Source organism: Rhipicephalus microplus, chromosome X, assembly GCF_043290135.1.
Source record: "Rhipicephalus microplus isolate Deutch F79 chromosome X, USDA_Rmic, whole genome shotgun sequence".
Taxonomy (NCBI): domain Eukaryota; kingdom Metazoa; phylum Arthropoda; class Arachnida; order Ixodida; family Ixodidae; genus Rhipicephalus; species Rhipicephalus microplus.
This window is the reverse complement of record NC_134710.1, coordinates 12,445,365-12,470,315: the sequence shown is the minus strand read 5'-3', so window position 1 is coordinate 12,470,315 and position 24,951 is coordinate 12,445,365. Positions and strand designations below refer to the sequence as shown.

Here is a 24,951-nt window from a genome sequence, read left to right as displayed (position 1 = left end):
TCCCATAAACCAGCAATAAAAAAGTGGAACTCACTTGGAACTCAGACTTGCCAAAATTTTCGTGAGCAGCACTCACTTGGACTCACACTCATGAAAATTTTCTTCTATCCGACTCACTTGGACTCAAATCACCGAAATCTTCGGAACTCACTCAGACTTACCCCCGTATTCAAAAACACTCCTCGACTAGACTTTCACCCTTCACTTGACAGAGTGGAGCGCTGCGCCACTTCTCGGCTGAAAATGACGCTGTGCTGCTCGAGAATCGAACCACATTATTGCTGATATGCAGTGACTTGCCGTACCAAGAGAGGGTGCTTCCATTGGCTTTCTCAAGTGAAGGTGAAGCGTTGAGTGAAGGGACGTTCTAGAATACGGGGGTTAGACTTACGGCTGGATCTTAGTCTGAGTGAGTCAACTCATAACTGAGTTCACCGACCTGTACTTCACTGTCTCTTGCTTGTTATGCTAGCATGTGCTTCTCCTGACTTGTGAACAAATTTACGAACAAAGAATACAAGTTCAACAATATCTAGTCCAGAAAAGTAGTGAGTTTTTTTACTAGCTTATGACTCTTTTTGGCTTACTAATGGAAGTAAGCATACACAATTGTTTTTTACATATATGCAGGTTAGCTGGTCCCGCAACTTGCATTACCATGACCTGGTGAACCCATATCACCTGAAGCTGGCCAGTGCAGATACTTCTGGCACAGTGCTGGTGTGGGATGTCACCCAGGCTACAGTTCGTAGTACCCTCACGGAGCCGGATCGAACAATTCTCGGCAAGTACTTGGGGAAGTTTTAAGATAGTCAGACATTTTTTTTTTTTTCCAATTCTAGATGACTTAATATAGCCATTAGCATAGAAAGAAACAAAGACTTCCTATTTTTTTAATTAAGAAAATTAGTTAACTTTTGAAAGGTTTATAGTGAAGTGCCTAAATAGGAAATAACTGTAGTAGTACTTGCTGTTGGGCTAGTTGGTGCATGTCTTAATTCAATAGTCAATCTAATGGTAATATCACGACCTTGCTGAAATATGCAAAAACACATACACAGGACGGGGGCTTACTTCTAGCTGCTTAATGTTGGAGGAATACAAGCTAATAAATCCACTTCTCGCCAATGCAAGCGCAACGTGTTTGGGCCATCGTCTACCCAATCACTATCTGACACTTTCCGGGTACCGCACTTTCAACTTGGACAGATTGATTGAAGTCTCGCTTACACATTACTACCCTACTTCTGTAGGAAAAATGACTCCGAAATTTGCCGTGCTGCCTTGTTCTTTATTTGTCCCTAAATGCAAACCTCCTTGAAGTGTGGCATGTATCCACATGATGTCACATGTGTGCTGAAACGCGCACTGTCCTTATTTCTTACAGTGAGAGTGTTCTCTTGCTCGTTTATTTACACAGCGCCCTGTCTGGTGAACATAGCTCTTTCCGCGCATTAGAGGTATTTCACAAACCACTTAAGTGAAAGAGGGTGAACTTCATCGCCGAATAAAGCAGCTGCTCGAAGACAACGAAAGATCTGTCGAGGGCGCGCTGTTATGTGAGTTGTTTTTACGACGACTACTGGGTAACGTGCTGATGGTTCTGGTGACAGCTTCTACCATGGACTTCACTAGACTTACTGTGTTGGCAAACATGATGAGGGAAGTAGCCACTATAGCCCCAACCATCACAGCCACAACAGCCTCAACTGGTGAAAGTACAACCATGTTGTGAACTCTGGCCTCTTCTGCGACAGTACAATAACCACTCTACGACCTGTGTGAGCATCTCGTACTCATTATCTCTGCAGCATAAAAACACCACGCCTCACCCTGCTGTTCATGCATCCGAAATTTGTGGGGAAGCGCACGTGCCCATGCTTCCTTTTACTTTACGGCAGCCCGGCTAGTAGAGCTGCGAAGACACATCGATCCCTTTGAGATACAGAGATGAAGTCTTTTCCGGAGGGTCATTCACCTCGCGGCCAGCACGCGCTATCTCCCTTCTCGGCTTGCGGAATGAGTTATTCTTCCTCGATATGGGGAAGCAACCCTCGCTGGTGAAATGAAAACGGGACAGTGAGCAAAACAAGCAAGCATAGATGAGAAGAGCTCTCTCTTGCACCAGTGATGGTACAAGGACGACCGACCGGGAAACCCTGCGAGCCACGGCGATCGGCCAAAGGTGTAAGCCTACTTTTTTTTATCTTCATAGAGCACTACCTCTACGCAACATTCATGCGTTATTGCTAACATAGCAATAAATTGCTGTTTTGTTGAACTAGCCTGTTGCCTTATTCGCCCAAACCTGTCATAGCTATGATAACTCGAGCTACGGGAAGAAGATGTTAATCGTGCACGATACTACTGTGTGTGGCTGGAACATTAGCTAGGCTTCCGCACCAGCCGTGCATAGGCCAGACCCCTTCAAATTCCAGCCAGCCGAGTATGCATATGAGGTCTGTTAAAAAAGTATCTGATTTTTGGTGAAAGAAAAAGAAATTGGCATGCATAATTAGTGTGTGGGAAACCAAATTGAGTTATTTCTGTTATGGCTACAAGAATGATGATTGCTTTGTCGTTGTGCTGCAGTGCCCCAAAGTGACTTTTTCTGGCTTTACCTCGTTGTGTCTACTGCTTTCCGGCGATGTAGATGAACCCAGGACCTGTGGGGTCTCGAAATGGTCAGCGCCACGCCACGCTCTTGGAGTGAACAGACACAGCAGACACGGTCAGGACAAACCAAACAATACACACATTTATGTACCTGCTTTTAGAGCGATGATATCGTCAGCCGAAATATAACATCAGTTATGATCCACACGCTAAACAACCTTACACAATATTACCATACACTCAACAACATAACATATACAAGGCGACGAATGCTTGACTGACCACGTGGGCCCACCGCAGATGGCCGGCAGTGCCGTCCACGGCAGACCCACCGCTGGAGGCAATCGTCTGCACTACCGCCCAACACCACTAGAGACCAGCCTATTTCTTGCAGCTTATCTGTTGCGCGCCACCACCAAGGCATCCCGCCAGGCGTCGCCGCCAGTGCTAACGTTTTCTAACCATGATGATGATGGTGGCGATCACCGCACGTGAAGCTAACGTTTTCTAACCATGATGATGATGGTGGCGATCACCGCTCGTGAACACAATGCCACCTACCAGCCGTGACCCCGAAATACGGCTTCTGCGCGAGACACATGCGCCATGCGGCGCAAACAACTTTACAGGGGGTGTCAGCAACCCCACAGGCCAGAAACGAAAACAATGTTAAATTGATTGATTTGTGGGGTTTAACGTCCCAAAACCACCATATGATTATGAGAGACGCCGTAGTAGAGGGCTCCGGAAATTTTGACCACCTGGGGTTCTTTAACGTGCACCCAAATCTGAGCACACGGGTCTGAAAACAATGTTAAAGGAGTTGTGTGATAGGCAAAAGGCGATACAAGCCGATCTAGAAAGCTTGAGCAAGCGGCTGAAGCAGCCTTAAAGCGATTAAAAAACAAGCGAGTATGATAGCTCAATTTTAAAAAACAGTTAAGCAATTATAGACTACGCTTCGTAAGTAGCAAGAAAGAATACGACAGCTTCGAGGGCAGAAGTAGGTGGAATAACCTAATGGTATTTGGAGTACCAGAAACCGACAAGGAATTTGTCGCCGACCCTGAAGCGAAGGGGCTAGTAAACGTATTCCAGAAAAGGCTTGGTGTCAACCTGAGTACCGTGGATCAAATACCCAGGATAGGAAAGAAAAGTGCGAGGCGTTGACCTGTCATTCTCAGGTTGTACGACTACAGAGAAAAAGCTGAAGTTTACAAGCAGTGTAGAAAGCTGAAAGGCAGTGGCATGTCTATATCGGATAACTTTTCGAAAGAAACATTGGCAAAACGTAAGATGCTCTGGGGTTCTGTGGAACAAGAAAGGGACAGTGGGCATCATGTGCACTTGAATTATGACAAACTTCACATGGACTTGGACATGTACACATGGAATCATTCAAAGAACAGCCGCGTGAAGGTTCAGCGTCTGAAAAGACATGATGCTTCTGTCAAGGATGACTGACAGGAATAAAAATGTGATCTGAGTACATTATGCTTGATTAATTTGAATGCAAGAAGTCTGGCTAACAAGGTTGGACACCTGGAATACATCCTGGCTTACTATTATCCTCATGTCATCACGATTACTGAAACTTAGCTGCGGCCCAAAATAAAAGACCAAGAGCTTGTACCAGCGAACTATGAATTCATTCGCAGGGACCGTGATGCAAGTGGTGGCGGAGTTGCTCTAGTGATCAAAGCTGATATAGACTGTGTACAAATGCCTGGTATTTGAACACACGAAAGTGTTTGGTGCCAAATTAAAGTAGGAAAAACAACGATAATTCTTGGCACAGTATATAGACCACCTAACTCCCCTATTTTGTATCTCGAAAACATACAGCTTTACTTGAAAGGCCTATAGATTCGCAGCTCTAGAATTATTATTTCTGGGGATTTCAACTTACCAGACATCGACTAGTCTAAGCTTGGCGCGGAGCCTTGCGAAAAAAAAAAAAAAATGGAAACTGTTCCTAAAAATAGCCTTCAGTCATTATTTACAACAGGTAGTTGAAGAGTGCACACTTTTAATTGGGAAATCGGGGTTGATTTTGGATCTGGTGTTCCTGGACGGATGATTTGAAGAATATGATGCATTAGCATAGGCTGGCATTTCAGATCATAAGTTAGTTTGTTTGGAGATAAAGCATACCACCTTGTGCTCAACGACTGACAGCACAAATATGCATGTCCTAAATTTTGTCAGACGTGATTATACAAGCATTATTGATCACCTTTCGCTATGTTTAGTTAGCTTCAGTCAAACGAATGACATCAATGCAATGTGGGCTGAATTTAAAAATGTTGTATTTCACGGCATCGGTAGATTTGTACCAATGAGAAAAAAGAAAAAACATAATCAGCTATGAACAGAAATTAGCCATGAACGATAAAAGTTAAGAAAAAATCACAATCAAATTTTGGCACTTAGCACTGCATTGCGCACGAAGCTGACTGCTGCTAAGAAAACCTTCTATGATGTTACATTGACTGGTTTTATGAAGGACGATTCACACTGTTTCTGGTGCTATGTGTCAGTGGATAATGAGGGTCCTAAGAACATTGTCATTAATGATAACTTGTGACTAAATGCTCTCGTGTTGCAACTTGTTTTAATGATTTTTTTCTAATCTGTCTTTACTGATAGTTCTGAAAATTATTTTTTATTCTTTGCACTACAATCCCTATACATTTCACCAGTGTCTGAGGTAAATGTGTCCTATGAAGGTATTGTAGCACTTGTGCTTGATATTGAAGATAAGAAATCCATAGGTCCTGATGGTATACCATATGCGTTTTTACGCAGGTATTCCGAATAGGTAGGCCGCTATAATGAGATTATATTTGAGGCATCGCTAGCACAGAAACGAATCTCAGATGTGTCGCAAAAGTTTTGTTCCGGTCCACAAATCAAGTGGAAATCAAGACATAGTAAACTATGGGCCCATTCATTTTGGTGGGTGTTCTGCAAGCTTCTTGAGCACATAATATCAAAATCAATCCATGGTTACCTTGAAAATAAGAAGGCGTTTTTTTCTGATCAGCACGGCTTTCGACAGAACCTATCCACTGTTACACAATTGATAGAAACAATTAACAGGGTGTCTACAAACCTGGAAAAGCTGGAAAAGTCAGGGAATTTAGACCCTTCTAGAAAAGTAGTGGAAAAGTTGGGGAATTCCTGAAAAATCTGGCCTGGTCATGGAAACTGACTGTAGCCTGTGCGACCGTTAGAAAAATAAGCATTACCATAGATCAAAGCTTGAAAAGCCACTCTTTTGGCTGCAACTATAGTGAACAGCTAAAAGTTGTGTGAAAAAAAAAAAGCGCAGTGCGCAACTGTTGCTTCTTAGTGAACACGCGAAAGGATACACCTATTAAAAGAATACAAATGAATGAATGAATGAATACAAAGTTTACTGACATTATGGCACCCGCTACGAAAAAGCCATAAGAAAAGCACAGCATCCCACTACAGTTTTTTCTTTACTTTGGGACCCTTGCCTGCATATTTGTTGATCTTATAACATTTTTTTTAAACAATAAACTGAAAATGAAAAAAATGAAATGAAGTACGCCTAAGTACAAAACGTAAGCAACGGAAGTACTTTGTTGGAAGTGTCCAATCACTCCTGTTTAGCATATGTGCAATTGTCTGCATGTGCTGGTATTTCAGGTGCAGGCATGATGCAAGCTTTCCTTTGGCCAGAACACGCACACTTGAACCAGTCAGTTTGGTGGCCTGTAGAATCCACATGTTTAGCAAGGGCATATGAGGTCACGTAGTTTCCAGACATTATATTCGTGTTTTTTTTTAACAGCAAGGAACATAAACTTTTGGTAGTTGGTCGATACTGGGTGATAATGAATGAGGAGGGGTTTTAGCTCTTACCTTGAAATCAGTGGTCTGACCGATGTACTGGTTGTCACAATTGTGGCAGCCTAAAGCAACAAAGACAGTGGAAATTTTTGCTTGGCAACTTGTCCTTCATGTTGTCTAAAGTGTTCCCTAGCTTCCATGTTTGTTCATACACTATGTGAATGCCTGTTACTTCTACATATCATGCAGCATATTTGACTTTCCAACCACAACATAATTCACGTAGTCAAATTTGTGCATGTTTGTCTTGACCATGATTAGGCTCGGCTTGAAGCCGAAATTGACATTAGCAGAGGCTTGCCGGGCTATATTATGCCTTTTGTTATTATTAATATTACTATCATCATTATTATTGGCGATACAACAGCAAACGTCCTCAGCTACACACTTATTGCTGGTAGCTCATGTTTTAAAAGTAGAGTTTGGTAACTTCATCTAAATTTCTCATTTCAGTTTCTTGAGATGGTATTATTAAATCTGTGATTACTTTTTAGCGTTATATCCATAAGAAAGCATTATATCTATAAGAAAATACACAAATTAAGGAAACCCACCTGAATCTGTGAAAAATCTATGGAATTGAGGAAGTTATTGTGCCCTCACAAATTCCTTCTTGCCAGCACATGTTCAAACTTTATATCGCTTTAAACGCTACCCCTAGCTTTCATAGGAGGTATTTCAGTGTTTTGTTGAACTCTAAGTGTCTGAGCTCAGAGAAATAAAACATCAAAATGCATGTGCTCGTCGTGGAAAAGAAAAGAATGAAAAAAAGAAAATCATGCAGTAAAGCTCTGTTCTTGTGACGTTAGTCATTCTTCAATGCAAGGTGCACAGAATACCCAAGTAGTAGTGTTTTTGTTTTTTTTCCTGAAAAGTATGTACAGAAGATGTGCAATTTCTTTGGGGATGCAAGCCAATAGTAAATGCAGTAATCCATGTTCGATCAGATCCCATCCAATCCACATCTTAAGACAGTAAATACAGGTCAGTCTAGTCCAATCCACATTCAAAGCAGCCTGGGCTGTAACCATTGTAGTGAACTAGAATATATTCCAGTGGTGGAACCTACCGGGCTTCGACGGTTTTTTTTTCCACAGATGCCACAAGATGGTGCCATTTCTCTGTTTTCTAGCAGCTTTAGTTGCATTGTAGGACTGTCGTGGGCTCCCTTAAACATTTAGCTGCTGTTAATTTTAACTCGTGTGTTTGCTTTCTAGTTCTTTCAAACATTAAACAGCCAACTTGCTTACTCTCTCACTTGGAGATTTCATTTTGGCGACATGTACATATTTTTTATGTTTACAGCATGTGCTCAGAACATTCTTAGTATTTGTAGTACATTTATGTACTTATTTTATGGGAGTGCCTGATTTTTTTCCATCACACGAGGGTCTGTTTCCAGTTCACAGAGTTTTCCAAGCAGCAGACGTAAGGGTCATGCAATTTGCTTCAAATCATCATGGTAAACCTCGAAAAGTCAGGGAATTTTGAGAAAGCAAATTGGTAGACACCCTGGCTGGGTGTCTACTAACCTGGAAAACCTGGAAAAGTCATGGAATTTGAACCCGTCTGGAAAAGTCAGGGAATTTCTGAAAAACCTGGCCAGGTCATGGGAACTGATGGCAGTTCTGTGCGACCATCACAAAAATAAGCATCACCATTGATCAAAGCATAAAAACTCGCTCTTTCAGCTGCAACTACAGTGAGCTGCTAAAAGGCGCGTGGAAAAAAAAATACGGTTCACAACTTTTGCTTCGTAGTGTAAACCCTTAAGGATACACCGACCCATAGAACACTGAGATGTTTACTGAGATGTTTCAGCACCCGATATAGGAGGGAGCCTTGTTCACAATAAAAGCTTTAAGTTTAAGTACGCCTAAATATGTGACGTAAGCAGTGAGAGTACATTGTCATAAGTGTCCCATCACTGCTGTTCAGCATATGTACAGTCATCTGTATCTGGATTCCAGGTGCAGGCATGATGCAAGCTTCTTTAAATGCGAACTATTTTATAGTGGCATCTACTTGCAAATCTGGTGTCGGCCGTGGTGTCTACACCCCTACTGCGCATGCTGTCGCCTCGTGTCTCGTGCCAACTGTCGCTCCTTTTCCCCTCTCTCGCTTCGCAAGGCTGATGCAGGCAGCATCTGCTAGTAAAAACTGACTGCTTGCGTTGCAAAACCCGTCACTGACCACCCCGTATATTAAGGCACTGGATCGCGTGTTCGGTCGCAATTCAGGCAAGTGCGTCTTTACATGGCTTTCGCTTGACTTGATGTTTTGCTTGACTCAAGTAGATGCGATGGTAGCGACAGGACCTTCAACTAGTAGTGGGGCACAACCCAGTAGTGTCTCAACACTCATTAAAGGCAACACTTCTCCTTTATTCAATAAATACAAATAATGAGGATGAAAAACAATTAAGCATTCCCAAACCATACCCAATTATACAATATTTACTCAATACCCCCCCCCCCCCCTCTTATGGGAAGATGTGGGTTTTTTCTTTGTTCACAATACACACGTTCTACAAGTCTGTTTGGCCGTCTGTAGATTCCGCGTGTTCAGCAAGGGCAGTTGAGACCACGCGTCATTTCGTGGCGTCAAGTTTGTGTTGGTTAACTGTTTTCTTAAAATCACTTTCACCGATGTACTGGTTGTCACAATTGTGACAGCCTATGGCATAAGCACCAGCGTTCCGCTCACACCAGCGTTCCGCTCGTGGGGAACGAGGCGGTTTACGCTGCGGCTCGAGGTCTCACTCGCCGAGCCGCAGCTCACTATGTGGCCGCCGCCTCTGACTCCGAGAGCGGGGCGATGCATCTGCTGGATCAAGGCACTTTGATAGGCACGCAGCAACAAGATTCAGAATGGTCATGGGGTGATCGTCTTACAACGTTCCGTGACATCACCCAACACTACAAGTTTGAAAGGCTTAGGTTCCCGCCACCGTACGAGAAATCAAACAGGCGCGATGCCGTAAGCTTTCGCTTACTCCAAGCCCATTCCTACCCTAGCCCGGTTGTTCTACGCCATCTATACCCGAACATATACCCCACCAATATGTGTAAAGCATGCGGGTACAGAGCAACGCTGAGCCACATGCTCTGGGAATGTGCTGGCAAGGACAGTCGTGAAAACGCCACCAATCGCGATGCGCCTATAGCGGCCGTCAATACCAAATCACAAAGAGCCTCGAGCTCACTCGTTCCGGCCACCGCCCCGGCTGTGGGAGCTGCGGGGGACCTTCTTCATCGGCGTCGCCGCCGCTGGGAGGCGGCCCTCCAAAGCCCAGAGCTGAACGACCAACTCTGGGCCGTCCGGCAGGCCGAGGATGCCGCCCGTGCCCAGGGACAACGAGCCGCCACCTAAACCCACTGAGACCAAATTGCCGGTCCATTGTGTCTAATAGAAGAGCAGCGATGGCGTGAAGAGCAGCGATGGCGTAGTGGTTAGAGCATCCGCCTCGCATCCAAAAGGTCCGTGGTTCAAATCCCGGTGCCGCGCAGAAACTGATACGCAAGAAGCCAATCAATGAGCTAGCACTGAGAGGGAAAGTACAGGAATTCAGAGTGTCGCTGCAGAACAAGTACTCGGATCTTAGTGAGGAAACCAACCTTAGCGTAGATACAATGAATGATAATCTGACGAGTATCATTACGGAGTGTGCAGTGGAAGTTGGAGGCAGGGTAGGTAGACAGGACACTGGCAAGCTTTCCCAGGAAAGGAAGAACCTAATTAAGAAGCGTAAAATCATGAAAGTGCCAAGTACAACAGACAAAATAGAACTGGCAGAGCTTTCGAAGTTGATTAATAGGCGTAAGGTATCCGACGTAAGAAGGTATAACATGGAGAGAATTGAACACGCTCTGAAAAACGGAGGAAGCGTCAAAGCAGTGAAGAGGAAACTTGGGATAGGCGAAAATCGGATGTATGCACTAAGGGACAAACAAGGCAAAATAACTACCAATATGGATAGGATAGTTAAAATAGTGGAGGAGTTTTACGGAGATCTGTACAGTAGCCGGGACAATCACGACTTTCATACTATAAGAACTAGCAGTAACCCAGATGACACACCACCAGTAATGATAGAAGAAGTCAGAAAAGCTTCGGAGAGCATGCAAAGAGGCAAAGCTGCTGGTGAAGATAGGTAACATCAGATCTGCTGAAAGATGGAGGACAGATTGTGTTAGAAAACTAGCAACCCTGTTTACGAGGTGTCTCCTGACGGAAAGAGTACCAGAGTCTTGCAAGAACGCTAACATCATCTTAATACATAAGAAAGGAGATGACAAGGACTTGAAGAATTACAGGCCGATCAGCTTGCTTTCTGTAGTATACAAGCTATTTACAAAGGTAATTGCTAACAGAGTAAAGAAAACATTAGAATTCAATCAACCAAAGGAACAAGCAGGATTTCGAACAGGCTACTCAACAATCGACCACATTCATACTATCAATCAGGTAATAGAGAAATGCTCAGAATATAACCAACCACTATACATAGCCTTCATAGATTATGAGAAAGCGTTTGATTCAGTAGAAATATCAGCCGTCATGCAGACGCTGCGGAATCAGGGCGTCGATGAAGTATATATAAACATCCTGGAAGAAATCTACAGGGGATCAACTGCTACCATAGTGCTTCATAAAGAAAGCAACAGAATACCAATCAAGAAGGGTGTAAGGCAGGGGGACACAATCTCCCCAATGCTATTTACCGCGTGCTTACAAGAGGTTTTCAGAAGCCTAGAATGGGAACAGTTAGGGATAAGAGTTAATGGAGAGTACCTTAGTAATTTGCGCTTCGCCGATGACATTGCATTGCTGAGTAACTCAGGGGACAAATTGCAACTCATGATTACGGAGTTAGACAAGGAGAGCAGAAAGGTGGGTCTTAAAATGAATCTGCAGAAAACGAAAGTAATGTACAACAACCTCGAAAAAGAGCAGCACTTCGAGATAGGTAATAGTGCACTTCAAGTTGTAAAAGACTATGTCTACTTAGGGCAGGTAATAACCGCGGAGCCGAACCACGAGATTGAAGTAACTTGAAGAATAAGAATGGGGTGGAGCACATTTGGCAAGCACTCTCAAATTATGACATGTAGATTGCCGCTATCCCTCAAGAGAAAGGTATATAACAGCTGTATCTTGCCGGTACTTAGCTACGGAGCAGAAACCTGGAGACTTACAAAGAGGGTTCAGCTTAAATTGAGGATGACGCAGCGAGCAATGGAGAGAAAAATGGTAGGTGTAACCTTAAGAGACAAGGAGAGAGCAGAGTGGATTAGGGAACAAACGGAGTTAAGGATATCATAGCTGAAATCAAGAAGAAGAAATGGACATGGGCCGGGCATGTAGCGCGTAGATGGGATAACCGCTGGTCGTTAAGGGTAACTAACTGGATTACCAGAGAAGGCAAGCGGGTTAGGGGGAGACAGAAGGTTAGGTGGGCAGATGAGATTAAGAAGCTTGCGGGTATAAATTGGCAGCAGCAAGCACAGGACTGGGTTAACTGGCCTTTGTCCTGCAGTGGACGTAGTTAGGCTGATGATGATGATGATGGCATAAGCAAGACCAAGGAAATTTCTGCTTGGCTACTTGTCCTTCACATTGGCTAAAGTATTCCTTAGCTTCCATGTTGGTATATCCATTATTTTGATGTCTGTTGCTTATCTATATCCGACTTTCGAACCACAACATTGCTCACGTCTGTAAATTGATGCATGTTTGTCTAGGCCACGATTTCGGCTTGGCTTGAAGGCCGTCTGGTTTGTCTAGCCTAGAACTGCCATCAGCAGAAGCTTGCCGGGCTACTCATGTCTATTATTATTATTATTATTATTATTATTATTATTATTATTATTATTATTATTATTATTGGTGATGCAACAGCAAACGTTCTCAGCTATACACTTCACTTATTGTTGGTAGCACGTTTCAAGGCAGCACTTGGGTAATTTTAGCTAAATTTCTCATTTCAGTTTCATGAGATTTTAAATCTGCAATCTTTTTTCAGCATCATGTGGAATCATGGAAGCTGTTGCACCTTGACAGATTCCTTCTTGCAACCACATATTCAAATGCCGGCACTTTAGAAACGCTTTCCCCAGCTTTCATTGCAGCCGTCTGAAGACTTCTGTTGCACTTCAAAAGAGTCAAAGCCCAGTGGCATAAAATACAAATATATACGTGCTCGTTGGAAAAAAGAGAGAAAAAGAAAAAAATTGCAGTACGTCTCTGTTTTTGCAATGTTGCCATTACTCGTTGCTAAGGCAAGGTACACAGAATACCTCAGTAGTAATTATTATTTTTTTGTTTGCTGAAAAGTATATTGTAGAGGTGCGCAAATTAGGCGGGGAGGCAAATCAGTAGTAAATACTGCCATATAGGTCGAATCAGGTCTAATATAATTCACATCATAAATAGTTGAGTCAGTAAATACAGCAGTTCAGGTCGATCTAATATAATTTGATCTACATCCTAAGCGGCGTGGGCTACAGCCATTACAGTAAACTAGATTATACTCCAGTGGCAGAACCGGGCAGGCTCCTGTGTCCTCATTTTACACGGATGCCACGAGATGGCACCATTTCTACGTTTCCTAGCTGCTTTGACCAGGCCCCGGAAACTCGGTGTTAGTTTCGGTTTCAAGGAACATGCACACTCGGAGCAGTTGCGGCATCCTAAGGTCTGGTTGAACGGAGTGAAGTTAATGTGAATGTTCGCATTTAGTGGCTTTCACAAGTTTTTACAAACAAAAAATTTGATACGCCCGTAAAAAAAGTTTTCTTTTATTTATGTCTGTTTTATTTCTTATTTCATGAATTTTAATTCAGGCGAAGTGTGGGAAGTGACTGGCTTGCATTCGTAGCGCTTGCCTCTGCTCTTTGTAGCCCCTCGCTCAGCAATATTAGTAGTTGGATTGTGCTAGGTTATCTCACATGGTTGGCGTGTCACCTATGGGAAAGATGAAGACAGCAAGTTTGGGCGAGTGTGGCTAAGGTACTCGGCTGCTGACCCGCAGGTCGCGGGATCAAATCCCGGCTGTGGCGGCTGCATTTCCGATGGAGGCGGAAATGTTGTAGGACCGTGTACTCAGATTTGGGTGCACGTTAAAAGAACCCCAGGTGGTCAAAATTTCCAGAGCCCTCCACTACGGTGTCTCTCATAATCATATGGTGGTTTTGGGACGTTAAACCCCACAAATCAATCAAGTTTGGGTGATCAGAGAACGGAAGCTGCAGTGAGCTACGCCGAACGAGTCAACCATGCATTCATCCAAGAAGGCTTAATCGGGCAACACATGTTTTGCATGGCTTTGCTGAGTGCTAACCAGGGGATTTCTAGCTCCGCGAAGGTTTTTCAGCATTTCCTAAAGGCAACGGGTGAGCACAAGAATTTGGACCCATTTTTCGAGCAAGTGTTGATTTTACATCAGTACATGTGAGTAAATCCAGTTCTCTGAAAAGCCTGACTGGACTAACAGAAATGCAATGTCGCTTGACTAATTGGTGAAGACGGCATCTAAGCTCCTGTCGGAAAAATGCATTTACATATTGAAAGGCTAGAATTCGAGTTGACTTGGCTACATAGTTTTAGTCTATTTTACTTTTGGCGTGTAGTTCATATGTCAAGTAATTATAGGCTGCTTCCTGCTCATGAAATTCTTGTAGCCATTGTTTGAAAATTTGGGAGTCTTTAGTTCTAATAGTGTCACTCGAATACTTGTGATGGACTAAATGCTTCTAAAAATTATTACAGGTAATGTCGATGAAGCCAACGTTTTGACAAGTGAACTTCTTCGTCAAGGCAACGCTGTTGCCCTGACCAAGACAAGTCAACTTGAAAAAACACTGTTTGCAGCGACATTGTTTCTCCAAAAACTTTTGATTCCTTCCAGCTTCTTTGTGCCTCTGAACTTCAGTATCGCTTGGTACACAAATTCTGTAAGAAAGCTATGTGCGCTGTCGTAACAAACGTGATCGAGTCAAATAGGACGTGTCCTACTCATGATTGTTGAAAATTTTCACATTGGCTCAGGTATTCTGGGTTCAACGTATGCTCCTAATGTTCATATGTCAGTTGTAAATTAAAGCTGCGTTTATAGATTGACACCTATACACTGCGTGTATGTATGTTTTTTTTATACAGAACATTCGAGTTTGTCCGTCTTGCTGAGAAATCAGTCAGCTTAACTATCACCTCATTATAAAACATGAACAAAATTGAAAAAAAGAATAACAAGATTTTATGGCCGCATTGCCCAAGCGGCCAGCGGACTTAAAAAAAGGCAAGAGTGCATTCCACTTGCGGTGCAAAGTGGGAAAAAGGGGCTTCCGTGGCAACCCTCCTCCTCCCAATTTTTCCTCCTTTCCCTCTGTTTGGGAACCTCACCTAGTTACGTCACAATAGAAATTTTCTTTTTGTGATTTATTTGTAGTAGAATGCCCAGCAACAGCAAGTGGTAAAAACGGCGCTACCGCTGCCGAGAGCGAACACATGGGAGGTATAGGGAAGTTCCGTCCCTTGCTTTGACTGCGATGTCAGACTATCGCACGCTCCTTCAAACTTTCATCTGCGGTTACTTTTAACTTGTGCGCTTGCTTCCTGGCTCTTCCGAACATCAAACAGCTGACTTGCTCACTGCCTGTCTCAGGGGTTTTATTTTGGCCAGATATACATATTTTTTCACATTTACCGCACGGGCCCACAACATTCTGAGTGCGTCTGGTAAATATTTTTAATTATATGGAGCACCTGATTTTTTTTTACTACTCGAGGGTTTATTTCTAGTGCACAGTTTTCCATGCAGACGTGGCGGTCATGTGATTTGCTTTTAATCATTATGAAAAACCTGGAAAAGTAAAGTCAAAGAATTCAGAAATATCAAATTGGTAGACACCCTGGGTCGAGGAAGTAGCACTCGTCTTTCATGTGTACAGTGTTGTCGGCAACACTTTGCTTGCACCAAATTGTGTACAATAATAGAATTGTCCTCTGCATTGTCTCATTCTTTATAATTAGAAAACACCACCTCGCCAGCACTTCGGCAACTTAGCCAAAAGAAATGCTTTCGTGGTGCTATCTCATCAGAATATGTTTAGGAATTCTCACCAACATTTTTTTTTTTGCAATTTCACTTTGGAGTATTCGAAAAATAGTTCAGAAATATTCTAAAAATAATCCATTCGATTGGCACTCAAGCTTCAATATTGAAATTTGCTTCCCCTTCAAAATTTTCTTATTTGCACAGCTCTAATATTAAGCGCTCGACCAAATGTACTGTAATTTTGCTAGCTTGTTAGTAAAGACCCAAGGATTAACTTGCATAACACAGATTATTGCTGAAAATTAGGTGTCCTTAAAAAAATTAGGCTCCTTTAAAACCCAAACAGAAGTGCTTAGAGAGCTTAGGCTGCTAAGCTATTCTTGCAAATTGTTTTCCCTTAGTTCTGCCGCTGTAGGGTGATTGCAGAAAAAAAAATTATGCAGTGTAAGTAAGCTTTTATTTTTTGTGCTTAAAAGTTAGCATAAAGCGTAGTTGTGACCTCACAGATTTCAAAGCCTTTTTTTTTTCTTGAATAGATGCAAAGAGCTGTTCAAAGTATTAGTAGTATCATGCTTGAGCCTTATGAAGTGTTTAAATTTATTGTGTCAATCAAGAAGAAACTTTTCCCCTGCAGAGCTTGGTTGGCTTCTGGGAGGCGATAGCAACCACCACCTGCTGCTTGTTCTGTACTCCTTGGGAACACTGGTTCTCTGGCATGCGGACACAGGTGCCCAACTCTGGAGGAAGTGCTACCCTGAGCCCCTCCTTGCATTCTCTTTGGACCCATTCTGTGAAAGTACAGTTTTATGTAAGTGGGTTTTATACTGATCACACTTATTTTCCTCTCTTATTTTAGTAGTTAAAACTGTAGAGGGGGATAATGAGATGATCTGGTGGCAACATTGTCACAGTTCATGCAGGAGAAAAAAATAAAAATTGACAAGCCCTACAAGCTGAGATCGTCTTACAGGCTGAAACTACTAATTTTTGTTAGCTTATTATTCAGAGAAACAAAAAAATGTCGAAGTTACAAAAGGCAGATGTGCTCGCACATGTGGGGACCCCAGCAGCCAAATGCACAAGAAAAAAAATTTTATTCACTATCAAGCATGCATATGATCGTACATGGCATTGTTCTATTCTTTGCTGGTGTGTTTTTTTAAATGCTTTATTGTTTTCATTGTGCTATTGCTTTCATGCAATATTGATTGGCTGTATCAGAAACTTTACAAGCACTGTCATCACTCCTTTATTTCACATTCCTTCTTCTGGGAAAGGAAAGGGGCAAATGTTTGGAGAACACAAAGCTGCTAAAAAGTAGGCTGCCGCCTATGTCTAGGCACAGAAGGGAGTAAAGTTAATCATACAATTATACAGTGAACATAATGAATTCACATAAAGCAACACATGTGAATATGTAGTGATATAGATTTGTACGAAAGGAACACTGCGTGGAAAACGCAGTGTTCTCTTTATCGTACTCGTGCATTAGAATCTGCCGTTAACCAGAGCGCAAGTCGAAACTCTGGAAGTACTCTGCAACAGAATAGAAAGTTGGGCGAGTTGGTGTATATTCATATTAAAAGAAAAGCGGCGCACAAAAAGACGGAGACAAAGAAGAGAACCACACGCAGCGCTGTGTGTGGTTCTCTTCTTTGTCTCCGTCTTTTTTTGCGCCGCTTTTCTTTTAATATGAAAGTACTCTGCACCTTGTAAAGTATCAAGAGCTTCGTTCATGCGAAGCATGGGATAAATGTTTTTAACAGTAATTTTGTTCGGTGCTCTTTAATCAATGCAAAATCGCACTGATCTATCCTTTTTTTAACGAGCACAACAGGATTAGACTATGGGCTTGCCGAAGGCCTGATGACGTTGTGTGCAAGCAGGTTCATTTGTTTCTTTATGAACTTGCGTTCAGAAGTTTACAGACCGTAAGGGCGGCAGCGAATGACACAGGATCCGTTCGTGCCTGTTCATGACGATACGATGAGCGGCCACCGTTGGTTGACCCAGGCCATCAGAACAAACGTCAAAGCAAGTTTTGTGTCTCATTAATAAGGTTAGCGAGGCACTAGTCTGTGTTAGAATGAAATGTTCACACGAAGTGGCCTTGAGAGCAGAAGGTGAATCTTTCGAGGGCATCGAGGGCATACACTTTGAGAATGATTAAGCAGACGAAACAGTGATGACACGTACTGGTGCCTCTTTGGTAAGGCTGGCAACAGTGGTCCCCTCTGGCAGCAGTAGTGGTTCTGGCATTCTGTTGTAAGCAGTGATGCTTGCGTAATGATGTGAGAACCGCACTAGACAAAATGCGATTGGGATGCGAACGGGGAGATGGATGGGGCGGTGAACGGGAAGGATGAGGGACAGTTTTGGATCGTAAAGGGGAGGGTGACCGACGGGAGGAGGATAGATACGCTGAAGGAACATAGGCATCAGGTCTGGGGACAAAGTTTCTTTCATGAGCAGAATAGCCACGTCATTCATCCGGCTGATGGTGGCGACAAAAACGTGATATATGGCCTCGTATGCCACTGTAGAAGCAAACGGTGCATGACAGATTCCAGGTAGAGATTGGCACCTGTGCTGCCATCGAAGCCCAATGATCGCATTCTACGGCCACCGGAACAGTTGGAACAGGTGCATGGGCCTATGAAGCAACTTCTGCGTACAAGTGCGCAGGAGAGGGTAAAGGAGATTGGGCATGTGCGACGCTTGTCATCGATGCCAGTTCGTTCTTGATAATTTCACACAGCAGTGATGCTACCACTTTGCCAATCACGCCAAACTGCGTCGAAGTGCCCTGGCTGCTACATCCTGCTACATTTCCTCAAAACTTTACGAGTGTGCTCCCAACTTGTGCGAAAGTGTGTTTTCAGACTTTCAGCAACAAAACTAATTACTAACGGTGTCTCTTTAAAAGCGACGTCACGATGGACCCTGCGTATGACGCAACATGAGCTAAGCCAAGTTAAACTGAACAAAAGGTCACTGTCGCAATATGGCCAATGTCCGATTTCTTGAACTACCTAGGGACCACGAAATCATCCGAAAAAATTAATTTGTGTTGTGTTTATTCCGCTCAATCTCAAGTGGTCAGATCACCGAAGCCACGGCCAAAATAGTTTCAGTGACTTCCAGTAGACTTATCAGGCACTCTTGTGCACGGCCAGGCTCTCGTAAATGCATTTGGGACTTGCCGCGAACCCCTACCACGTCGCAACCATAACTTGGGAATTTGCATCTTGTGATGAGTGCTGCCGATACCAGCAAAGCGCGAATGATATTATGGCCTTCGCACATAGAGCGCCTCGAAACTATGGCTGGCATACTAAGACAGAAAAGTGCACTACCCGTTCGAATTGTTTAGACTTCCCAGATGTGAGTTAGCATGCAAAATCTCCGCTGACAATTTGCATTTGCTGCCGCGTGAAGCCGATTGTTTCCAGTTGTGTGCAGCACATCCCAAACTCCTTTGGCGCCGTTATTGCCAGGGTGCTTTCTGGGCCGTAAGCTTGATTTTGTCATAAAGGTGTCCTTTATGCCCATTCTATTTCTAATATCTCACGGATGTCGCGATGAAGATCTTCTTTTGCTAGGGAAGTGGTGTTGCACAAAGAGGCAGCGTGAACTGCCATGCGGCGCTTTTGGGTTCTCTCTTATTAAAAAGCATGCAGTATGCTTACAACTGCACCAAGCCACATGCACTACCGAGCAGCTAGCTGAAGATATTTATCACAAAGGGGTTTTGCCTATTAAATCGTACTGGCGCGTTTCCTGCGTTGCCGCCACTTGCCTCTGTGCGACTTCTGTGCGTGCTTAACAGTAAGTATGTATATCGCCGCGCTGCGCTGTGGTAGTGGCCCCTTTTGATTTTTGGTCTGTTTTTCCCCATACCACCTAAGCTTAGCGGCAAAGCTGACTTTCGAACATTGCTGTGGTGGCAGGAAAGGGCTGATTCAAGCCCATGAAATGGTAGGCGTAGCAGAGGTGGGGCTTTAAGTAATGCCATTTTGGACCTGAAATGTGAGTGGACTGTATGAAAAATTGGGCACCGAAGAGCTTTGGCATCCGAAATTTCAGAAGTTCTTGTACATTGCTGTGTGTGGGTGCTGAGACTTAAAAATCTAAATTTTTAAGTCGACTTCTGGAAAATCGACACTTGGCTGTATTTGCTAATATATACGTGGCCAGCATGCGCATTTCTGAATGCACATCGAGACGGCTACTAGATGTCACCAAAGCTCTTCACGAGTGTGGCGATCCAAGTCAACCAAGCCAACTTTGGAATTTACTTAATCAGGAAGCTTCCTGCTTGGTGCTCATGCGTCAAATACAGGGACTCTTTTTGTGTTTGGGGGCATGCTTAAAGGCGTTCCTTACTTTTGGATTGATACAGTAACTGCCCTGTGTCTGAAAATATTTACTCTCAAAAGATCATTCAAAAAAATCTAAAACACCCTACACAGTTTCTGATAGTCTTAGGCTCCAGCTTAAGAAGTGTGTGGTCAATGAACTTAAAGGAACACTAAAGAGCAATACAATTCTTACAGATTAGTAAAGTACAATTTGACAATCCTGAAAACACCACTTTTACCGCGACACGATACTTGGTAAGCGAGAAAACTGGCCAAGAAAAATGCGGGCGGAGATGCCACCTTGAGATTCCCGCAGCAAACACCATGGCTTCATAAATCTTGAAGGTGTCTACTGGGCCCTACATAGCTTCTAATCAATAAAAATGAAGTACATTGTTACCTGTGGGTGCCATAGACCTAGCATACGAAGTTTCAGAAAATTCAATCTAGCAGATGTCATGAAAATACGATAGATACATTTCTAAATTTCCAACGTCAGGCACATAGATTTTGACACGAAATTTAAAATGAAACTTCAGCCTTGATTTTTTCAGTTAATAATGAACCTATTATAATAAAACATAGCACATTAGTGTTCTCGGAATGCAGTTTGTCGGTCTAAACCAAGTCATTGTTTCCCTTTCACAAGCTATATGTGTCTTCTATTGCTATTGATAAAACACACATATGTCACCACAGATGTTTTTATGATATTTGAATGTACAAGCTAATCTGTAATAATTAGGTAACTTTTATCCATTTTATAACAAGGTGCTATGATTTTATATTTCACCGTTAGCTTTCTTTACTAGGTCAGGTTAGCCATGGATGACATTGATAATTCCGTGCATTTTATATTTTTATTATGCTTGAATAGCGCGCAGCAAATCGCACTTTAATTGGTCATCTGTCATGGACGCAATACATGTCTTAAAACTGATTCTTGCAACATGTGTTCCTATAGTCAATTTTGCTTCTCCAAAACAACCTGAGCCAGTAGCATCACCAACACAGGTTTGGAGGAGGAGTGCGGACAGGTGAAATGGCCGGGTTAGATGCAACAAGGCTGTGGAGTTCCTCTCTGGCAATGGTGCAGATTAGGGCTCGCAATTCATGCTCTCCAGTAAAGCGAGCATAGCAGGAGGTGTGTGGAACGCTCATAGAATAGAGTGCGTCCAGATGCTAACATGTGGTGATGATGTCCTGAACTGTATTTGGGCTTTGGATGACAAGCATTGAAGGCCACAGAGTTGACACCTTTCAATATGTGATGGATGCGATCGGCGTCTATCATGTCACTTGGGCATGGCAACAGCGAGCCAGAACGTCTTCAGTGTACGGAATGTATAATTCGTTGGGCCCTTGGATGCGGGTAGCAATCTTCTGTTTCACCTTTCGGAGCACCCTGCAGACATGCCAAATATCTGATGAAATTGCGCTGTGAAGGCCGCCCAATCAGAAGAGTCACTTTCGTGGATGTGGAACCACGTTTTAGTGACCTCTTTGAGGTAAAAAAAAAAAGTCTAGCGCAGTTTGTGTGCCTCATCCCAATGAAAACACTGGTTCAGAAATAATTTTCTAGCCATTTTTTGACGTCCTCACGGCGAAGGCCAGAAAATACCGGAGGGTATCGTTGCGATGTACTCACGGATTAGTTGGCCCAACTGACTGAGAAGAGGCGGTTGCAGCTGCCGATGCATTGGGTTCTGCCATCTCTCTTGCTCGTCAACAATCATCAACCAGACCCGAGCTCTAGGGGTCACCGGTAGAGCAAGAGGATGTGGTAATGAAAGCACGCTCCCCCATTTATGAGACTACGTCCGGTACGGCAGTAGCAAAGTTGCATCCCTTTCCTACTCAAATTTTTTCTAGGCCAGAAAAAAAGTTTTAATGTTCTTTTCGCGCTAAAAGGCCATTGAGAAGCATGCAAAAAACTAAAAAAGGCTGTAAGTACTACGGTCTTCACAGGAGAAGCATGTCCAGTATACTGGACACTGGGATTAATTTGTTGCACATATGGGTACACACACTCTGCTATTTTCCTTTAGAGAGTGCCCCGTCACGGTGGTCTAGTGGCTAAGGTACTCGGCGGCTAACCCGTAGGTCGCGGGATCGAATCCCGGCTGCGGCGGCTGCATTTCTGATGGAGGCGGAAATGATGTAGGCCCATGTGCTCAGATTTGGGCACACCAAGTGTTTCAAATAAAATAACACCAAGTGGTTCAAATTTCCGGAGCCCTCCACTACGGCGTCTCTCGTAATCATATGGTGGTTTTGGGATGTTAAACCCAACATATCAATCAATCAATCAATCAATCCTTTAGAGTGTGCTGTTATTGGCCATGTCAGAAGGTTAACCATCTTATAAAACACAAGCAGGTTCGTTTTAACCTGTGAACAAGTTTCTCATAGTTAGCTGTTGCACATAGCACTCAGCACTGCAAAGGGGAAAAAAAATACCTAAAGGGCCTTGCGTCCACTAGCCTACTTTATCAGACGCCGCTCCCTCCTAGTGCTTCATGCTCTTGATAGATTCTCAGCGTGCCCCAGTTTTATTTTTTATGACTGGGCTTCAAGATTGACATGTGATGCCCCTTCTTGTTTTCTTTTCCCCCTCTATGTTTAGCACGATGTACGCCAATGGCATCATGGGGTTCAGTGTACTAGACATAAATAAATTCTCGCATTACCTGCAAACTCCAGCTACCTTTTTGCAACACTGTTTCAAGAAGACATAACACAGCTCGTCGCATGATTTAAATAATTTGAATTGTGCAAAGGTAGCTCCTGAAGTAATTAAAGATACTTGGCCACATCATGCACGCGTGTTCCCGCGCGGATGGCGCCATTACTTTTAGGTGCCCACATATGAAAATGGGGCTGAAGGAGGAACTACATTTAAAAACATATTGCTCAAGTCTTTGCTAAAATGTTTTATGTTGCTGTGCTTATTTTCTGCATCGCTATTATTTGTCATGTTCAGTACACTGGTCGCAGAGTTGGAAAAGTGTATCGCAATGCAGTCGTGCGAGGCAAAAGCGGGGCTAGCCAGCGTGACGAACGATGATGATTATTACAATGTTCTTGAATATAGATGAAGATGATGAAGTACATTGTCAGTGCTCATAATATTAATAGCCTTTCAACATTCAGTGTATGAATTGAATTGTTTAAGCACGCACTATTTAAGTTATATTCGTCTATGCAATTATTTGGGCCCCGCCGTGGTGGTCTAGTGGCTAAGGTACTCGGCTGCTGACCCGCAGGTTGCGGGTTCGAATCCCGGCTGCGGCGGCTGCATTTCCGATGGAGGCGGAAATGTTGTAGGCCCGTGTGCTCAGATTTGGGTGCACATTAAAGAACCCCAGGTGGTCGAAATTTTTGGAGCCCTCCACTAACGGCGTCTCTCATAATCGTATGGTGGTTTTGGGACGTTAAACCCCACAAATCAAATCAGCAATTATTGGGGCACCCTGATTTTCGTATACGCGGCAGTTGGGTAAACAAATATCTTTAGAAAACATTTAGCAGTTGCTGTTTTGCATCAGTGTCAATTTGCCTGAGCATGCTGGACAGCAAGATGCCCTTTGTGTATTTTGGCTGAGCTGGCATGTTGAATGGAGGAAGAATTGAATTGCAGTGTGAAACAGTGGTTGTCCTTCAGTCCTGCCGAGTTGTAAAGTGATAGTTGATGCTCCTAAGGAACAAACTCTAATGTGATATCGCATCTATTATTTAGGCACGCATCAGAAAATGGGTGCATAGGGAGTTAAAGATCTTTATTTTGTAGCAGTATTTGCCTCCTTGAAGGTGATATTTATTTTCTCTTTGCAGTTTTGATTCACCACATCATTTGAAAAAAAGAAAGATGTTTGAGAAGCTTTCTAGATTTCTGCAGAACTTTTGCAGAAATGTTGAGCGCAACTTTGCTTGTCTCTTGCAGTTTTGGCAGCCGACCATCTTCTCCTTGTGGATGACCTAAATGGACAGCAGGCACCTGCAGGTAATGGCCAGAAGTGGTCTCTGGCAAGTGTTGCTTACAGTACGAGTGATGCTACTGCCGAAGAGAGGAGCAAGTCTAGGAGCCGGCTCATCAGCGGGGTCAAATCGCTCATTCGAACAGGAGACAACCAAACAGGGTCAGCACATAACTTGGAAAATTAAATGTTTTTCATGTCGGAGGTGGCTCGTAACATTGATGCAATGTCTACACTTTGTTTCTTGCTTAGTAGGCAATACCGCCGAAGCAGCATAAACCAGTTTTCTATGTAAGGCCAGGTTGTTAATGGCTGGGTTTGTTAACATTCAATATGTATTATTTTTTGCAGTGCACCTAGAAAGCCCCAGCGAATATTTTAGCGATATGCAGCTTTTCTTCAAAAAGAAAATAAAGTTTGCTTTATGTTGTGTCTTCGTTAATTGCAATTTAAGACACTTTTGCAGATGCTCAGCTTTAGGCAAATCTCGATCTTTCAGGCAACCCAACGCATGCGCAAGCGATACCGTAGAAGCAGTGCAACAATGTTCTTACTTCAGCACAGAGAGGCCTCAGAAGGAGGGACAGGAGTGGAGAAAAAAGTTGGCTTTGTTAGCCTATTTAAGCAATGTCATGCTGCAGCCAACAATATAATCGATTGAGGATGGTAAAAAACGTGGCTTTCGCCTTTGAGTCCTGTCAGCGGAATGCATTGCCCATCATCATTGAGGCAGTCTTGTATGTCATGGTGTTCGTCTGCCACTGTTGCTGTTAACTACTTAGACTGTTACTTCATGAAATACAATTTCGAAAAAAAAAATTTTTAATTGCTGAAGAGGTTATTTCAGAACACTTAACTGCATGACACCCTCTTTTTTGCATTATTGAGTAAAATATAGAGTGCTCCTGGGAAGATTTTCTCTGTGGGATTTGTGATAAATCGACAAATAATTATTATTCATCTGCCTGAATGTAGATGCAACTTGCTTCTCGAGTCTACTTCACTACTCCACAGTGTGAAATTAGCTGCTCAAAAGTGCTCCAAGATGAAACTTTTT

At 43.2% G+C, this 24,951-nt stretch overlaps 1 protein-coding gene across 1 annotated transcript in view; it reads left to right on the top strand.

Moving 5' to 3' along the window:
• The window catches only part of LOC119175662 (WD repeat-containing protein 11), a 243,095-nt gene that overhangs the window by 2,808 nt on the left and 215,336 nt on the right, over positions 1 to 24,951 (top strand). The window contains exons 4-6 of the mRNA XM_037426591.2: positions 631 to 784; positions 16,191 to 16,364; positions 23,861 to 24,056. Coding sequence (XP_037282488.2) covers positions 631 to 784; positions 16,191 to 16,364; positions 23,861 to 24,056 — 524 coding nt within the window. The remainder of the gene's footprint in view (positions 1 to 630; positions 785 to 16,190; positions 16,365 to 23,860; positions 24,057 to 24,951) is intronic.